This window comes from Poecilia latipinna, unplaced genomic scaffold (genome assembly GCF_001443285.1).
Source record: "Poecilia latipinna isolate Pla-1442-1.1 unplaced genomic scaffold, P_latipinna-1.0 Scaffold159, whole genome shotgun sequence".
NCBI lineage: Eukaryota > Metazoa > Chordata > Actinopteri > Cyprinodontiformes > Poeciliidae > Poecilia > Poecilia latipinna.
The window spans coordinates 472,708-490,298 of record NW_015112775.1 but is presented as its reverse complement, the minus strand read 5'-3'; the positions used below and the strand labels follow the sequence as shown (position 1 = coordinate 490,298).

The 17,591-nt window shown below is 37.3% G+C and overlaps 2 protein-coding genes across 4 annotated transcripts in view; both read left to right on the top strand.

Annotated features, from left to right (window-relative positions):
- Window positions 1–9,179, top strand: part of adgrg4a (adhesion G protein-coupled receptor G4a) — a 23,201-nt gene extending 14,022 nt beyond the window's left edge. Inside the window, exons 16-29 of the mRNA XM_015029649.1 lie at window positions 271–400; window positions 1,025–1,131; window positions 1,219–1,435; window positions 1,520–1,682; window positions 2,954–3,106; window positions 4,053–4,190; window positions 4,279–4,312; window positions 4,488–4,591; window positions 5,443–5,564; window positions 5,957–6,225; window positions 7,633–7,738; window positions 7,846–8,126; window positions 8,215–8,316; window positions 8,403–9,179. Coding sequence (XP_014885135.1) covers window positions 271–400; window positions 1,025–1,131; window positions 1,219–1,435; window positions 1,520–1,682; window positions 2,954–3,106; window positions 4,053–4,190; window positions 4,279–4,312; window positions 4,488–4,591; window positions 5,443–5,564; window positions 5,957–6,225; window positions 7,633–7,738; window positions 7,846–8,126; window positions 8,215–8,316; window positions 8,403–8,551 — 2,075 coding nt within the window. The 3' untranslated portion in view covers window positions 8,552–9,179. The remainder of the gene's footprint in view (window positions 1–270; window positions 401–1,024; window positions 1,132–1,218; window positions 1,436–1,519; window positions 1,683–2,953; window positions 3,107–4,052; window positions 4,191–4,278; window positions 4,313–4,487; window positions 4,592–5,442; window positions 5,565–5,956; window positions 6,226–7,632; window positions 7,739–7,845; window positions 8,127–8,214; window positions 8,317–8,402) is intronic.
- Window positions 9,180–10,357: 1,178 nt separating this feature from the next.
- On the top strand, window positions 10,358–15,542 carry vgll1 (vestigial like family member 1). Of its 3 annotated transcripts, none has more exons than XM_015029648.1 (4): window positions 10,358–10,566; window positions 11,361–11,560; window positions 12,626–12,979; window positions 13,528–15,542. In XM_015029648.1, exons 2-4 carry the CDS (start codon window positions 11,371–11,373, stop codon window positions 13,563–13,565), a joined length of 582 nt encoding a protein of 193 aa, XP_014885134.1. In that variant the 5' UTR covers window positions 10,358–10,566; window positions 11,361–11,370; the 3' UTR covers window positions 13,566–15,542. The 3 variants fall into 3 exon arrangements, with proteins under 3 accessions (XP_014885134.1, XP_014885131.1, XP_014885132.1); XM_015029645.1 differs by having other exon boundaries at window positions 11,358–11,560; XM_015029646.1 differs by having other exon boundaries at window positions 10,358–10,575; window positions 11,358–11,560.
- Window positions 15,543–17,591: the final 2,049 nt, after the last annotated feature.

The window sequence follows — 17,591 nt, the reverse complement described above, 5'->3', positions numbered from 1 at the left end:
GGCAGGTAAATTTTCCTCGAGGAATTTTATTAATCGAGGTACTCGAATCATTCGAGGAATCGTTTCAGCCCTAATTTCAAGTTTATTTTTATTACATTATGGTAGCAAAATTTAATGCATTTCATTTCTATTTTATGTGACAGACACTTAAAACAATGTAGCTTCAGGTTGTAATTTTATAAAATTTATTTTTTTATATATTAAAAGAATCTAATTGAAAGTGACACGTTGGCCTTATGCAGTCTAATCCTTTCATTTCTTCTCTTTCAGAGCCAAAAAGCTGTTTAGAAGAAGATATCTCATCATTATATGGGCGATACATTTGGCCAGAAACATTTCCACAAGTCACTGCAGAGATGGGATGCAGGAAACCAGTATCAAATCGAGCCTACAGACTTTGGTAAGACATGGCCAGTCTTGGTTTGCAGGGGAAAATCATTGTTTAATCTGATTTGTACCAGTATTTCGGTGCAAATGAAACATACTAAGATGTTGACATGCTCTGCAAAACGCTCTATTCCTAGAATGGAAAGCATATGTTTTATAATTGCATACAATATATTTTTGACTAAGCTGTGATCAGCGTTTCAGTCATTACAAATATTTATTTTGCACTCTTGTGCAAAAGCTGATAATATTTTGCATTTGCTATCTTTTAAACTGAGACCCTACAGCAAATACCACAACAACCTGTTAATTAAAGCACAGCATGATCCAAACTATTCCCTCAGCCATTACAGCTCCATCTCTGCCATCCTGAAGCTTGAACAGGAAATCATTTTAAAGCACATGAATCATTACTGTAATTAAAGGCTTCAGAGTCATGCACTATCTAACAATATTACTGCGTAATGATGATTTTTATGGTCTGTCAATAAACGTTGGGTAGATGCCTATTGAGCTCATAATCAGCAGAAGACAGTTTTATTATTATTAATGCTACTGTTCTTTACAACCTTCAGTCAAAACGTATAAAAATGCAAAGCAAATTGCAAATTTTCTTCTTTTTTTTTTTTTTTTTTAGTAAACTAGACATTGAAACTGATACGACCAGCTGGGATTATCCTAATATGACAAACTGTGACAAGTTTGCAACAGTATCAGACATCAGCAACATTACAGTCACACCTGGTAAGAGAATCAACCACACACACTTTCATTTATTCCTATAGGTAAAACAACATGGTCACAAATAACACAAATACAAATGATTTTTAGATAATGCAGCAGAGGTTGTGGACTTAATTCAGGACCTCGTAGATGTTCAGCTCAGTAATAACTCCCAGCTGTCTTCCTCTGAGCTGGGATTGGTGATGAAGAAGCTAAGTGAAGTGGTTGACGTAAGCATCATCGAGCCTAAAGTTGGTGTTAACATTGTCAACATCGTGGCCAACATCCTGCTTTCTGAAACGGACGTCACACCAGTCGCTGACATGTAAGGAGAAAGTGTAATGCTCAATTTTCTATATTACTTTTCTGTGACTTTTTAATTATTTCCCTCTTTCATTCTTTGGGAAAGTGTTCTTGATCTTACAGACCAGATGGGGAACAGTATGGAATTTCAAGGGGAATCTATAGACATCAAATCTCCTGCGCTTGTCCTTTCCATGATTAATGTTGATCCAGATGAGTTCAGTGGCCTCACCTTTGGTGTGTCTGTGTCATCTACATTGAGCCCTGAGGTAAGCTGGTATGATTGTAATAAGACTGTCACTCAATATACTTCAATGATCTTCAGCTCTGGAGAAAACTAAGAGCCCACTGCACTGAACCCCATTGAAAACCTCCTGGTTATTCCACCAAATATTGATTTCTGAACTCTTGGTGAGTTAAAACATGAGTGTTGTTTCTAAATGAATGTGAACTTGTTTTCTTTGCATTATTGGAGGTCTGAAAGCACTGCAACTTTTTCCTTTTTATGATCATTTCTCATTTTCTGCTAATAAATACTAAATTTTTTGCTATGAATTTCGGAGACATGCTGTCAGTAGTTCATAGAATAAAGGAACAATATTTATTTTACTCAAGAGGAAAATCTGAGAAACTGATCATTTTAAGTGGTCTCTTAATTTTTTCCAGAGCTTTATGTGCCTGCATGCCAAGAAATTTATCTACTCATAGTAATGGAAAAAATAACACTGTTTGATCTCATGATGCATCACGCAGACATTCTGTCTGCACCAATGAAGATTAACTCACATCAGCATGCTGAATGCTTGACATGGCTCAAACAGGAAGGAAGATCAACTCAATTTTAAATTAATGCAGCTAATATTTTTGTGAGCATGTGTGCACACATTTAAGCTCATTAAATGTAGAAAAATAAAATAAATGAAGCATTGTTACAGCCCCTTTAACAACAATGACATAATCTGGCACTACATGTGACATAGCAGTAAAAACTAATAATTTCTGAATAGTTACAGTTTGTAAAAAGTATAGTACAAGAGAAAGGTAGTGGATAACTCTACCTACAAATAAACAAAAGCTCCCTTTCTAGCCACAAAACAGGAGTGAAGGAGATGTTAACCACAACGCCAGATAACTGATATCGGCTTCCAACGTGAACCAATACACTTCTGCCTTTTAAATGTACATTTTCGTTTAAGGAATCACTCAAAGCTGTATAAGTTTATGACAGCTACAGGCAAGTTCACTGCAGTTCAAGCCCAGGGGAAGAAGAGGCGTGACACTTTGAGACAACACTCTTTATGGAGTGGCTGACAAGCTGCAACACATCTCAGCTGTGGCAGCAAGGCAGATCTGAAACAAAGAGCAGAGGAAACCCCTAGAGGTCAAAGATGATAAAAGGCATAGCAACAAACAAGTTGCCTACTCTTTCCTGACTCAGTAGTGCAACATTTTACATTCTTTATACAAGCACAGGTGCACAACACAAACAGGTTTTCTAGGCTAACATGGTTTTAATGGTCTTTCTTACTTTTCTTTCTAGATATTTGTTAACCAGAGCTTTGTCAGCAAACCACTTGCAGAAACAAACGTGACTATTTCCTTGCCCGCTGAGATCAACAACTTTTTCCCACCTGGAGTCAGAAACACAACACGAGTGCAATTTCATTTTTATGGAACGCCCGACCTTTTCCAGGTAATTTATTACCTATTTTGATTCTCTTTTTAAAAAGAAGTTTTAAACAAACCATAAATACAACTCTGGGACAAATGAAGAGCCCACTGCACTGAACCCCATTGATAACCTCCTGGTTATTTCACCAAATACTGATTTCTGAACTCTTCCTGAGTTAAAACATTAGTATTGTTGATTCTAAATGAATGTGAGCTTGTTTTCTTTGCATTATGTGAGGTCTGAAAGCGCTGCATCTTTTTCCTTATTTTGACCATTTCTCATTTTCTGCAAATAAATACAAAATTTTTGCTTGGAATTTCAGAGACATGTTGTCAGTAGTTCATAGAATAAAAGAATAATGTTCATTTTACTCAAACATATACCTATAAAAAGTAAAATCAGAGAAACTGATAATTTTAAGGTGTCTCTTAATTTTTTCCAGAGGTGTATATATATATATATATATATTAAAAAATAAATAAAGGGAATGTAAAACAGAAGACAATAAAAAACGATTAATCTCATGTCACATCCAAATGTACTAAAATCACATTAAAGATAAAACATTTTGTAGACATTTAAACTGCTTCGCAGGGCTTTTTCTTGAAGTCTACGGTGCTTTTTTTAGCAAAGTGTATTGACTTTCTGAAGTTGCTGAGCAACCTTTTCGTTTTACATCTCTGGCTTACAGATCTAATAAGCAAGTGCTATCTTGCTATTGCTATCTTTGGACAGAGACGGAAATGTCTTCTTATTTCAGTCTGTGCTAGGCACACACGCATGAGAATAGTCACAGTATCGCTAAAAAGAAAAAAGAAATTATGTATGAAACATAAAAAACATTTTGATTTAATAAAAAAGTTTTTTTATCTCACTATATAAAATCTACGTATTGCAAAAAAATATATCGGTGAAGGATATTTTCTACTGATTACTATAGTAACCAGTGTTGTGTTTTTATTAACAGGACCCCTACTTAATCAATGAAGTTGATGGAAATTGGACGTTACACTCCTTTGTAGTTTCTGCCAGCGTTAATAACAGTCAGGTTATCAACCTGAAGGAACGAGTGGTGGTGACCCTCAAACATGAAGAAACCAGACGGGTATTCACATTACTTTTTCGTTTTGTCAGCTATAGCAGAGATTTTCTCTGTTTGCTCTGACATGACCAACATTCCCCTCTGTTTACAGTCAAAGTGTGTGTTCTGGGATTTCCAAAAGTACAGTGAGTTGATCTTTGCTTATTATCTTCTGTGTGTACAGTTGGATTTACTGTAATCGAGCCTTGTTAGGGAACAACTGGGATTTATAAAGGGTTTTTACTGAGTTGATAAGAAGGTTTGATAAAGAGGACGTGTGTGTGTGTGTTCATGCTGGTGTGTGTGTGTGTGTACTTTCAGGTAGCCTTGGTGGTTGGAGCAGCAGCGGCTGTGAAACCCAGAACATTTCCCCTCATCAGACCAGCTGTCTGTGTGATCACCTCACACATTTTGGTGTCCTGCTGGTGAGACATTACTGAGCATTCATAAATAAACCCAATGAAAAAAAAACCTCCTGCACCCAAACTATGAAAACAATAGAGATGATATCCATCTCTATTTTATTTCTTTATGTTTAAACATTTGCATAGACTAAGACAAAGACTGCTTATTCCTTTTGAAGGCCCAACACTGTAAAACATTTGAAAATGAAAGTCCAGCTGCTGCCTTGAAAATGCAATTTAAGTCAACAAGAAAATAGTTTTGGTTTTAACTCAGAAATTACAGTTCACGAAGTTCACTTAACAAGAAACAAGAGTCTAAACATTGTTTTTTAAGCTCAATAATCTTGAATTGCGAGTTTTAACTTCATGCCGCAATTTAAACCAAATAATTATTTCACAATATGCCAGAGAAAACCGTCCTCATCTAGTTAATGAGCCACATTTTGGAATAATTTAAATTCTTGTTTCAAATTGCATGAACAGAATTTCTGACCTGATAATGAATTTTATTAAACATCACAATGAATTCAGCTCAGAAACATTTAGTGAGATCAGGACATTATCCTCAATCTTTAAATTAAACATTTGCCTTAAAACACAGGAGTCAGATCAATGTAACGCACTTTAGGACAACACTTCAAACTCATAGCTTACTTGTGTAATTATCATGGAAAGTCTTAAATCAATGGAAATAAAGAAATAACTTTAAGAATGTTTAACATTTGTAATGTAATATGGGCTGATGAAATCTAAATTAAAGTGCTTGGCAACAACGGCTATCACTATGTTTAGAAATACAAATGATTTTGCTAAAGTGTGATTTAATGTGTGGTGAGTGAAATCAAATTTTTGGTTCTGTTCGTTTCTTTCAGGATGTAAGCCGAGACCCACTGGACCCCAAAGACGCCCGGATTCTCACAGTGATCTCTTACCTGGGGTGTGGCATTTCCTCCATCTTTCTAGGAATCACTTTGCTCACCTACCTTATTTTTGAGTAAGTAACCACCAACACACATTGTGACATAAATTTTCACTTTTACCTTTGAGGCCAGCAGCAGTTTATTTGGATTTAAAGTGACAAGATGCTTTAAAAAAGCTAAATATGAAAGGATTTATCTTTTCTTCTCAGATACTCTCATCAGATTAAACTGGTATAAATAAAAGCTTGTTCTTGTTAATAATGATACTACTGACAGCTTTGTTAAAAGCTTTTATTTCTTCATGGTTTTCCTCACTTTATTACTTAAATTATAGGTTGTTTTTTTTTATCTTTCGGTGTGATTTTATTACGATAAAAACAAAAGGAAACTTTGCATAGTGTTCACCTTGCCTAACAAATTCACCCATGTCTGAATTTTATAGAAAACATTTTTTTTTCTCCTGCAGGAAGCTGCGTCAGGACTATCCATCTAAAATACTCATCAACTTGTCCACTGCACTGCTGGGTTTGACTTTGCTCTTTCTTATCAACTCGTGGCTCGCATCCTTCTCCAACCACCCATTGTGCATCACAACAGCTGCTTTCCTCCACTACTTCCTCTTGGCTTCCTGCACCTGGATGGGCTTGGAGGCCTTTCACATGTACTTTGCACTGGTGAAGGTTTTCAACACCTATGTGCCCGCCTATTTACTGAAATTCTGCGCTGTTGGATGGGGTAAGAAAAAACTTAATTTAAACTTTCAATAACAGTTTGCAAAGTGGAATTTGCTGAACAACCATGTCAGGAAGTTCTAGTTTATTCTCTTTCGAATTTAGTTATGTTTCAGTTCTATTTTGTAAAATGCCCAAATCAATCAGAAATTTAAATTGTAGTAAGAAATTCTGCAATTTACATATGTGCAGGTTTGTGCAAGAGGATTAAAAACTAATTTTAAAGGGAGGAATATTACGCAAAAGTGACTTTTTCAGACTGAAATTGTATTATAATCTTATTCCCTCATTAGAAATATACCAGAAGTGTTGCTTTGATTCTTTCATGAATGTTTGAGAAATCTTTTAAACTGCAGTGGCAGCGATTCAGGGGTGCCTAAAACCTAAATCAAGCTTCCGCCTCACAGAGCGCCCCTCTAGACTAGCGGCAGCAGCATTTCTGTGGAGATCATCATATGAACTACTTCTTAGTGCAACGCTCCTAAAGGACAGATTGAAACGTGGCAGTGTTGTGATGATGGGCTGAAGCAGGATTGTCCAAAAGAGTAGATGATTCTTATGGTGCGTTCACACCAAACGCATTTTGAGTGTCAGGAGACTCTGGTTTACATTCAAAGTCTATGTGGAGGCACGTCGAGGGTGCGTCGTGCCGCATTTTGTGCGTCAAGCGTTGTGCGATTTGAAGTGTTTTGAGTGTTTGACTCACGTCAAGGGCGTCCAACGTGTCCGATGCTGGATTTGGAAAATCTGAGCTTTCGCTGCTCGTCGTTTTGCATTTTCCGACATGATCTCAGAAACAAAAACTATGGAGGATAAACTAATTGTCGCTCTTTGCTCTCGTACTATAATCTACGACCAATCAAGTTATGGCTACAGAAACAGGAATAGAAAGGACTTTGCTTGGAAGAGGATCAGTGAGGAAGCTGGAATGTCTAGTAAGTTATAACTTTTACTGTTTGAAAGTATTTCCCCGTATTTGGGCTATCCAAATCTGTCCAGCAAAATCATTGAATCACGTTAAATAAGCGTTACATAAATATTGTATTTATTTAGACAAAATATGCAGAAGAAGGAAGAGTTTGAAAGACACGTGTCCTCTTAATGCCCGCCAAGAGCGATTTTGACGCGTTCGTTGTGCATCTAGAGCAAAATACCAAGAGTCTGACTTCAGTTTGCACACAATTGTAACTGAGGCTTCGGATGCGCGGTGTGAACGCACCATTAAAGAGACAGAGGCCAATTTCAAGGCATCAAATTGCAAAGTCAAATTTCTTCTAATTTGTGTTAGAGAACTGAAGGTAACACACCTGGAACATACATAACCTCCCTTTAAAATATTCTTACTTCTTTGTTTTTGTCTCAGACTCTGCTTGCAAGAGCATCATAATTTGAATCTTTTGTTCTTCTACAGGTATTCCTTTGGTGATAGTCGGCCTTGTGCTCGCCATAGATAAAGACGCTTATGGAAGCTCTGTACCTGATCGAGTAGGAGTGGCGCTCGAGTCCACTGAACAATTGTAAGTCCAGCAGCAAGGAGCTAACACAAACACTGCATTATGTAGCTGTTGCTTCAACTACAGCAAATTCCAAATGACTTTCTCTCTCTCCATCTCCACTCCCACAGCTGTTGGATTCAGAATAACATTTTCTACTACGTCACTGTGGTGGGATTTATTCTCCTCATCTTCTTGGGCAACATGGGCGTGTTCATCGTGGTTCTGATCCAGATCAAAAAAATGAGGGCCAACAAACCGCTAGCCAAGAGCCGCACCGCGCTGCAGGACCTCAGAGCGGTCGCCAGCCTCACCGTCCTGCTGGGCCTCACCTGGTCGTTGGGCTTCTTTTCATTCGAACCGGTACGAATGGTCATGATGTATCTATTTGCGATCTGCAACTCTTTTCAAGGTAAATATAAGTTTGTTGGACTTTACTGCACAATTAGTTTTTTTCATTCTGCGTAATAATCAGGTTTTTTGACGGTTTTTTCGTCCAGGATTTTTTGTTTTTGTGTTCCACTGTTTGATGAAGGAAAATGTGAGGAAACAGTGGAAAGCTCATTTGTGCTGTGGACGTTTCAGGGTCAATGAAACCTCAGGTATTTTCCTCTGTTCTGCATTTGATTCCCTCAACAGTCGTGTGTTTTCAGTGTGAATAACGATTCTCTGTTGTTCCTGCATTCAGACTGGAGCCGCTCTGTAATAGTGGACATTCGTAACAAAAAGGGCAATCTTGTCAAATCTGACGCAGCTCACTTTGACAAAACCTGCTCCACCAGGTCACTGACTCCTCCACGTAATCTCCAAAACATTCACACCGCTAGGTGGCAGTAGTGAGCTTCTGAATCAGCAAGACAGGATTCATCAATCAGTCATAAATTTGGGTACAAGTAATTGTAATGAGCAGGGGGAAATCACAAAAAGCACATTTCTGAAGTGCTACTCAGGATTTTTTTTACTATTATGAACATTTCACCTTAAAGTATTGTCACATGTGAGAAATATACACTGAAATGAACTAAATTTAATGAATTCATTTCATAGAAACTGAAAATCTTTTAGGTTAGGTTGGCAATGCTAGAGGTATGAAATCTGCAGGGCACTTTGAAGGATTTCAAGACAGAGAAACGTTTTTATATATTGTTACATCTATCAGCGTTGTCATGTATTTTACAGAAACTGCTGCTCATTTGTTCTTTATCTCTGTGTGTTTCCACTAAAGACAATTCTGTAAACTATGCTTGATTTTAATTTTGAAATAAACTCTATTTATTTTAAATTGATTGTATTTTTGAGAACTAATAAGCTTGTGAGAATCAGAGATCTTTTTATCTGTATTTTTAATTTTTGATAGCAAGATAAATTTGGGTAATTTAATGTGAATACCAAAATTTAAGTGAAGCAAGATTATTTTTGTAAGACATATTCTGTAATTTATTGCTGAAATAAAAATGCAATCATGATCACCTTCTGCTTTTTCATCTTTTAAAAATAAATAAATAACATTTCCAGCAAAGGTACAACTTTGAAATACTTATGCTGACTGAGAAGGATTTGTTTTGTTTTAATTTTTAGGAACTAAACCTTAAATTGGATGTTTTTCTTCAGTGTTCAGATTTTATTTTTTCTCATTCTGAACAGAGATGTACTTTTCCTTATTGTTCTTTTTTCAGTTTCAGATTAGTTTTTACCTCTTTAGACAGATTGGGAACAAACTTGAGCCATCACAGACATGAACTGCATTACAGAAGTATTTGTGAAATTGTGAAATTTTTATAATTTCAAAATAAAAATGTTAAATATCTTGTTTGTATTGTTAAATATCTTGTTTGTAAGTTTTCGTCCTCTACTCATGTATCCCTAAATAAAACAATAAAACCTAATGCAGCTAATAAATCCCAGTTAAAATAATTTAGTTAGATCAGTCGACTAAAGTAGGTTTTACAGTTTTTGTAGGTTTCTCAGCTTCTGTATTTTTTGGCATTTTAAATTATGTATGATTGATGTTGCCTTATTTACTGCCTGTATAAAGAACTTAAACATGCAGCTGGAGCGGTTTAGCTTAGAGCAAATCTGTGTTTTGGAGTGACTGCAGTTCAAACTTCAAACCAGCTAAGCATTCATGATATGAAACTTGTTAATTAGGGATGCTGTCAATACGATCTGATCAAGTTTGAGGTAGGTTATCTGACTTATTCTTGTTTCTAAAATCTTTTCACTTTACAGCTTTGCTTTGTGATGGTCAGCCCCATAAAATCCCAATAAATTACACGAGACTTTGTGGTGAGAAAGTTGAAGGGCTGTGAAGTTTGTTGCGATGTTCTGTTTTCAACTCGGCTGGAAAAGAACTTCTGGTCCACACCAGAACATTCAATCCTCTTTGGATCTTCAATCAAAGAGACAAAAAAAAAAAAAAAAAAAAAAGAATGAATGAAACTTCAGAATCTGCTTGAAGCAGTTTCTGTGAATCTGACGTTGTAATTCAGCTGAAATCTAAGCAGAGCGGCTGTTAAACTGCGTAAACCTTTCTGCCAGTTTGAACCAGGAATGTTTTGATTGAGTTGCGGTTCGGGCTCCTGAGGAACCTGCTGGATAGCATTCTGATCATAGCTGCAACCCTCCCCAGCTAAATCATCCAGTAAGTCTGCAGGCTCCGTGGGTAAAACGCTCTCTTTGCGGAGTAGACGCTGAAAACGACAGCAGCTCATTGAATCTATGCTCTGATTTTGCAGTTTTCTTGTTGGTTCTGCTGTTGTTTTGTTTTTTGTTTTCTTTTTTGGGGGGCAGGGGGTCAACCAGTCAATGCAAGCTTGTGCTCCCTGTTCAACGTTGGTCAGTCATCAAGACGGGTAAGGCAAGTACGTTTCTTAAAGCTAACTGATGATGGGGGTGATTGATACACAAGAGTTCAGTTTAAATGTAAAGCAAGTTTGCAGCATGTTGGGAGAAGAAGCAGATTAGCTGGATTTCTAACAAACAAAACAAAATTATATGTTCTTGCACAACTTGATTTAATTCGTGGTGAGCTCAGATTTAGTTGAAATTTATCCTGAAATACAAACCTTCTCTGGAAAATGTAAAAATCTTTTAAGTCTCAGGAATATAAAAGAGTAACATCATGACCCACAAGCCTTCAAAAGAAACTCGATCTCTGCAGTCAGCTACAGATTTGACTGGATGTACGTAAATCTACAGTTAAGCTAAAACCCCTCAGATTGATGCTTGTTTCATTTCCATCCAGAAAATAATTTCTCAATAAAAATAATTTTTGCTAACAGGATTCTTCAACATGACTAAACACAAAACATAAAGATAGAATAGAGACAGAGATATCCATTATAGTCAGGAAATTCAGGTGCAACATCAGCATAGAGGTATATGTGTGTGTGTGTGTGTGTGTGTGTGTGTGTGTGTGTGTGTGTGTGTGTGCGTGTGTGTTAAAGTGCAATAGTTCAAATTGTTTTCCATGTTTTAGTGCAAAACGTTTTTCAGGTTTGCATTCCAGAGAAACCAGGTTAAAGCAGATATGACATAAACACATTATTGTTTTATTGTGATTTTTCATAGTTAAAAATAGTTTGAGCTCTTGTTTCATTAAATGCAAAAAGCTCTTTCTGATTGTCCACTTTTGAATCTCCAGTAGCAGGTGACCCATGGAGGAGCGAGCAGACAGTCTGATACCGGTGAAGGTGGAGGAGAACGCTTCCGGCTTCACCCTGCTGTACTTCCATGGAGACATTAACAGCATGGTGGACGAACACTTCTCAAGAGCTCTCAGCAAAGCCAGCAAGGCCAGCGAGTTGGTTCCAAGGTCAAAGAAAATACGCAAAACTGTAAAACAAGGTGAGCATGTAAAAGAGTCACTGCATTACTTAAAGACACAGTACTTTATAAAAGTGACTTTCTCTCATCTGGGGTGTTGCTTTGATTCTTTCATGCACATTTAAGAAATCCTTTAATCTCCCTTGGCAACCATTTAGGTTTTTAAAACGCTTGTGGGGACGTAGCTCCTCCACGTTTCTGAGCTTCCACATTACCGAGCTCCACCCCAACACTCAGCTCCTTCAGACTAGCCTGCAGCAATTAGCAAACACCGGGTGGAGCTGCGCATCAGCTGAGCTCATCATAGGAGGTACATCTCAGTGCAACGCTGGTAAAAAGTTTGTTCATAGAGGAGCCATGTTGTGATGACTTCCTGAAGGCGGAGCTTCAGAAAGATAAGGAGTTTCTTAAAGAGACAGAATTTGAAATTGCAAAGTAAAATTTCTTTTACCCTGAGAAAAGGAAATAGTTGCTTCAATTAGTAACAAGTAATTAAATTAAGTTTATCCAACTTAATTTATTAAGTTGAATAAACTTGATAAATTTAAGTCAAATCATTTAGTTTACTTAAAATAAATAAAGACATTTTTTTGGTCTTTATTTGAGACTAGTTAGACAAGACAGAGAGGGATGACATGTGGTAAAGGTGATCAGGCTGGGACTGGAACCTGCGACGTTGAGGACTAACGTTTCCTTATGAGTTCTGCTCCTGCGCCACCACAGCGCCTGGTCGGTACCGGATCTGTCCCTGGTGAAGCTTCATGCATCATGACGTCAAATGTAGGATTCAAACGGGGCGTTGAAATAAATTGTTTCAAGTAAAGTCAAAGTAAAAAGTTCCTTTAGGTTAAAATGTGTAACTTTTAAGCTAATTCAACACCAACCAGCAAGTTGTCATCACTAAACCAAACGAATTAAGTGAGGTTAATGTGAATAAGCCCATAAAATGAACTACAGCCTGACTACACTTTTTAGAGTGTAAGTTACACATATGAGGGTAACGTAGTTATTCGATGATCTTATGTGGCTGGGAAACACATAAAATCAAACATGACTCATTCTCAGAGTATCATTATTTTCCCTCAGAGAGCACAAACAACTGTCATGGGAACATGTCCGGCCCTTACTCCGAGTCCCAGGTGCCCCCGTTAACGGGACACATCCTGGCCCTGAACCCGGCGGAGGAGATGCCAGGATCCTGGAACACGTTCAGGTCAAGAGAAGGTCCGGCGCTGCCCAACCTCATGTGCACCCTGTCCTCAGACGCGCTGAGTCTCACCGGACAGCAGTACTCCACGTCCCTGCTCAACCTGCTGCACGGCGACCGGGGCGAGATGGGAGCTGGCATCGCCTCCAGCTCCAAGCCGGACCCACTTCCAGGCTGGGCGGTGCCTGCGGGCTACAGAGAGTCTGTGGACCCTCCGATAGGCTTCGAACCTGGTAAGTTTTAATTTAATATGACTTGTATTTTTAAAGGAAGTGGTTGGAAGTGTTTTTCTGGCCTGAATATGCTATTTTCTACTTATGCTGCATATTTGTGTTAAGTTTTAGATGTTTATATCTTTTGCTGTGTGTTTATATTATTTCTCAATATTAAATCAGATGATACTCAGTTTCTTCAGTAGCCATTATTATTTTTTTAACCAAATACTCTTGTACTTTTACCCATAGTAACTTTTTGAATGCTTTACTTGAGAAAAAATATGTTGAAGTACTTTTGCTTGAGTACAGTTTCTGGGTGCCTGCACCTTTAAGAGCTGTACTCTTAAACAGAAATGCTGTCCATTTCTGAATATTAAATCAGATGAGATGATCATCCTAGACTTTTTTTTACCAAATACTTTTTTACTTTTACACATGGTAATTTTTGGATACTTTTTGTTTTTACTAGAGTAAAAGCATGTCGAAGTGGTGCTACTTTTGCAAGAGTAGCTGCACCTTTAAGAGCCGTTTAACTCTGCTTGATGATCTTTTCCTCTTGTTTTCAGGGCGACATGGGGATAAAAAGGACTTGTACTGGTACTGAGGAGAAACGCGGAGTGCAGAGGAACAGAGGACAGCTTTAGCCAGCGCAGCGTCGTTCTGTTCGTTTCAGCAGAGCAGCATTTTGATTTCCTGACGATGTTCTCTCTCTATTGTTTGCTGAGATGACCTCAGCACCTGAGCGCGCACTGGGACAGCCTCTACTGCAGGAAGCTCTCGGTGACAAACCAGTTCCTCAACTTTTGACATTCCTTTTTTAAGAATCAGAGCTGTGCGTCTGTTTTCACACGTTTTGAGGTGAAGCTTGGATGAAGTGCACTTTCTTTGTGGCTTTTACAACAGGCCAGTGTGGAGTCTGAAAACTGTGAGCCTCTTAGATGTGTAGAAACTAATGTAGCTACAACCTGATCTACCTTTAGTTCACCTGGTTGGGTTTGTTGGAAGATACTCAAACAGGGAGGGGAAGCTTTGCTTGGTCAGTAACAATCTAGGAAAAATAATACCTTGTACTTTTAGGTTTTGTAAAAAGAATAGTTGAAAATAATCAGAGGCAGCCACCACTGCTTACCAATAAATAATAGAAGATTGATGCCTTTTAGTTAAGCAGTGTGTTTCTGACCCCTGTTGGTGGATTTGAACCCACAGTCTTTATGAAGAAATGTACATGATGCCTCATAATCAGTGTCTAGATGCTCTGAAGTGTTGGATACCAGGTTAGAAAATGTTTCTTTGCAGGGATATTTTTTTAAATGTACTTTTTTATTTCTCTTTATTTGGATGAAAAGATAACTGAACTTTGTCTGTTTCTAAAAAGTTCTGGTGTTTAGCTAACTATAGCTATAGATGTGTGTAAATAAATTATTTCTGTGTTGACTACTTGAGGAAATCTACAGTTAAACCAGATATTTTCATGCACTGTAAAAATTCATAACGCCTTTTTTTTCTGTCTGACAGCAAATCAGAAGGAACTTTTCAGAATATCCTCTAGGTGTATAAAATGATCTGTTTCCTAAATGTACAGAACTGAGAAAGTTAACTTCAGATTGTTCTACTTTCTTCAGTCAGAAGTTAACATACACACCTTAAGCTAATTTGTCACTAATTGGGTCAGAGGCTTTGAGTAATTGTCCAATTGAAAGACTCGTTTTTGCTTTAATTTCCTGGTTGACAAAGAATATTGCTTCCTCATGATGTCATCTACTTTATATATTGAAATGAACTAGTTTTCAGATTTAAACTGTTTTAGCTTCAGAGGACAGATATCCAAAAATTAAAGTTTGACTTCCTCTGTAATCTGTAGTCTGGAGATTATATGTTGCTTTAGGATTAATGACTTCTTCTAACTCTCTGATTGGCTTGTCTTGGCAGACACTGATTTTCCCTTTCAGTCTGTATCTTCATGCCGTTTGACTATGTGCAAATTTTACAGCAAAACACACAAACCTCTGATACGTTTATGTAATTACTTGATCATTGTCAACTGGGGTTTTCCTAAATTATTGAGACAATCATTAAAATCTAATTGCACATAAATATCTGAATTGAAGAAAATAATTAACCTAAACGACCTAAAAGAGGACGAGTTAGGACAGATTTAATGTCAGATGGTGAAGAAAATGTGTTTTTATACATCGTGTGTAAATATCTGGTTTTATTATATGAAGAAACTAGTTAACTTGTTACCTTTTTGTTCAGTTTTTCCTGTATATTGATCATCAGTTTATGATCAGCTGTAGTAAATAAGATAGTTAATCTATTAACACACTCAGACATATTGTTGGTAAAACTCGTATTCTTCCATTTAACTGTTTGTGAGAGTCTGTAGGCTGAGCTCTGTCAGCTTCACCACTATTAAATATGTAGGACATTAAGGTTTTTTTTTTTACTAAAAATTTGTTGCAAAATGTATAATTTCTAAAAGGATTATCAGTTGGGTATTTTACATGCAAATGCCATGTTTTTGTTGTTTCTAATATGCAAAGACTGTCATGAATTAAAAACCTATGAAAAAAAAGTGTAATATTGTTGTCTAAATTACTTTTGATGGTTTTATGTTTAATTAGATCAACATTTCCTTCCACGTTTTAGATGTTTTATAAATCTTTTTTATTTTGGAGGTTCAGCAGCTAAGATTAGGAAACAAATTAAAATTTCTTACTCACGTTTTAATTTATTTACACACTTTTTTCTCCCTGTCGACACTTCTCTTGTTTTCAGTGAGTTAGAATTAACAAAATTATTATTTTTTTGATAAAAGTGACAGTAATGAGAGAAAATGTCAGAGATTTATTTGTCAATAACTTCAGGCTCATAAGTTTACATACAGGGTGATTTCTACTGCACTGAACAGTGATGGAAAGCCCAGATGATGATGTCAGAGCTTTGGAAGCTTCTGATAGGTTAACTGACACCTGTTGATATATTTTATGACCACACTGGTTTCTTTTTCTTACTGGATAAGCTCAAATAAATCCTCCAAGATATCAGGGAAAGTATTTCCAGAAGCTTGTAGTTGCTGCATTCATCTGCTGAAACAATTATACACAACGATAATCATGTGTGATTCTGAATATTGGATTATGTGCAGCGCACACCACGATGCATGTGGGTCACAAAGTTCAAACGTTGCCTCAGTGACCGACACGTCTTCTTTCTCAAATCTGTCGTTTATGACACATGGCTTGTGGCAAAGTGGAGCAGGACTTTCTCAAGGCTCTCTGTTTACAGCGGCCTTCTTCCTGCTGCCATCAAGAAAGCAAATATGTGAAGTGCACAACAACGCGTTCATCCACAGATTTTCCCTCCTGAGCATCTGGAGCTGCTCCTTTATTTAGCAGCAGTGGAGTGAAATCCATAAAAATGCATCTCATACATTTTTGAATTTTGATTAGCTTCCTCCTATATCATAATTATGCTTTACTTTGTGTTGGTCTGCCACCTAAAATCCCAGTAAAGTGACATTTCAGTGAGTCAAACTCTATCTGTACATCGACACAGAAAGAATAAATGTAACCAGTTACTCCAACCATGTCTGACTTTTAATGACTTTACCCAGATAAAAACAAATACTATGAATTTCTCTGCAACAAAAGGACGATGATCAAATCTAAAATAGTCATAAAGTAAATCAGGTGCATCCAAAATGAAGAGGTTAGTGTTTACATTCAACATGTGACGTCATCCAGCTTTATTCTCAGCTCTCCGGCTATTTTCCCCTCATGCTTAGAGATGCCATCATTTCACTGTCGAAGCGCTATTCATAGTCGCAGACGGAGGAGCAGCTTTCCCCACAAGATGAGGCTGGATTAATGGTGGTGCTGTGCTATTATTAGCTGCTATCCATCTGCTGCTGTGCAAACCACAGATGGACTGCAAAATGGCCGCTCTGTGGGCATCGATCCCAGAGTCTTACGGGCCCCGAGCCAGCTGTGGGGGTAAGGAGCGCTCTGGTTGTCTGAGATCCTGGGTCTCATCACCAGCCCGAGACGTTCAGCAAAGCTTTGTACTTTAAACTGTGTGCTGGCAGTGAAGGGTTACGGCTGGAACCGGACGGCTAAAGAGTCACATTCATGTGATGTAACTTTACCGATGATACAACCAAAAGAAACACCAGAGGATCTTTCAACTTATTTTGTGAGGACATTATGTCGTTTTTTTTTATTTTTATCAGGCTTCTGATTGTTGGAATACACTTCAATTAGAACGAAGAAATATTAAATCATTGAATTGTTTTAGGAAATCACTTACACTGTAAAGCATTTGAGCCGCATTTAGCTGAGTCTACAATCTTCTACTCTTTAAGTCAAATAAATTTAGCCAGTTTTAGGTTTTGAACCTAAATGTGAGTTTGTGAAAGATAAACTTATATTTTACTTTTTATTAATTTTGTCAAACCTTCAAGAGTTGAATAAACTAGAGGTTTTAGGTTCGCACTTAGGAAAACTGAAAGAAGTAAAAGACAGGAGTGGGTGAGTATTTCCCAGAATGCTTAGCGGCACGTTTCTGTATCCTGAGACAGAAGTACGTTACATTGATCTGACTCTGGTGTTTTATTAAGCCAAATGTTTAT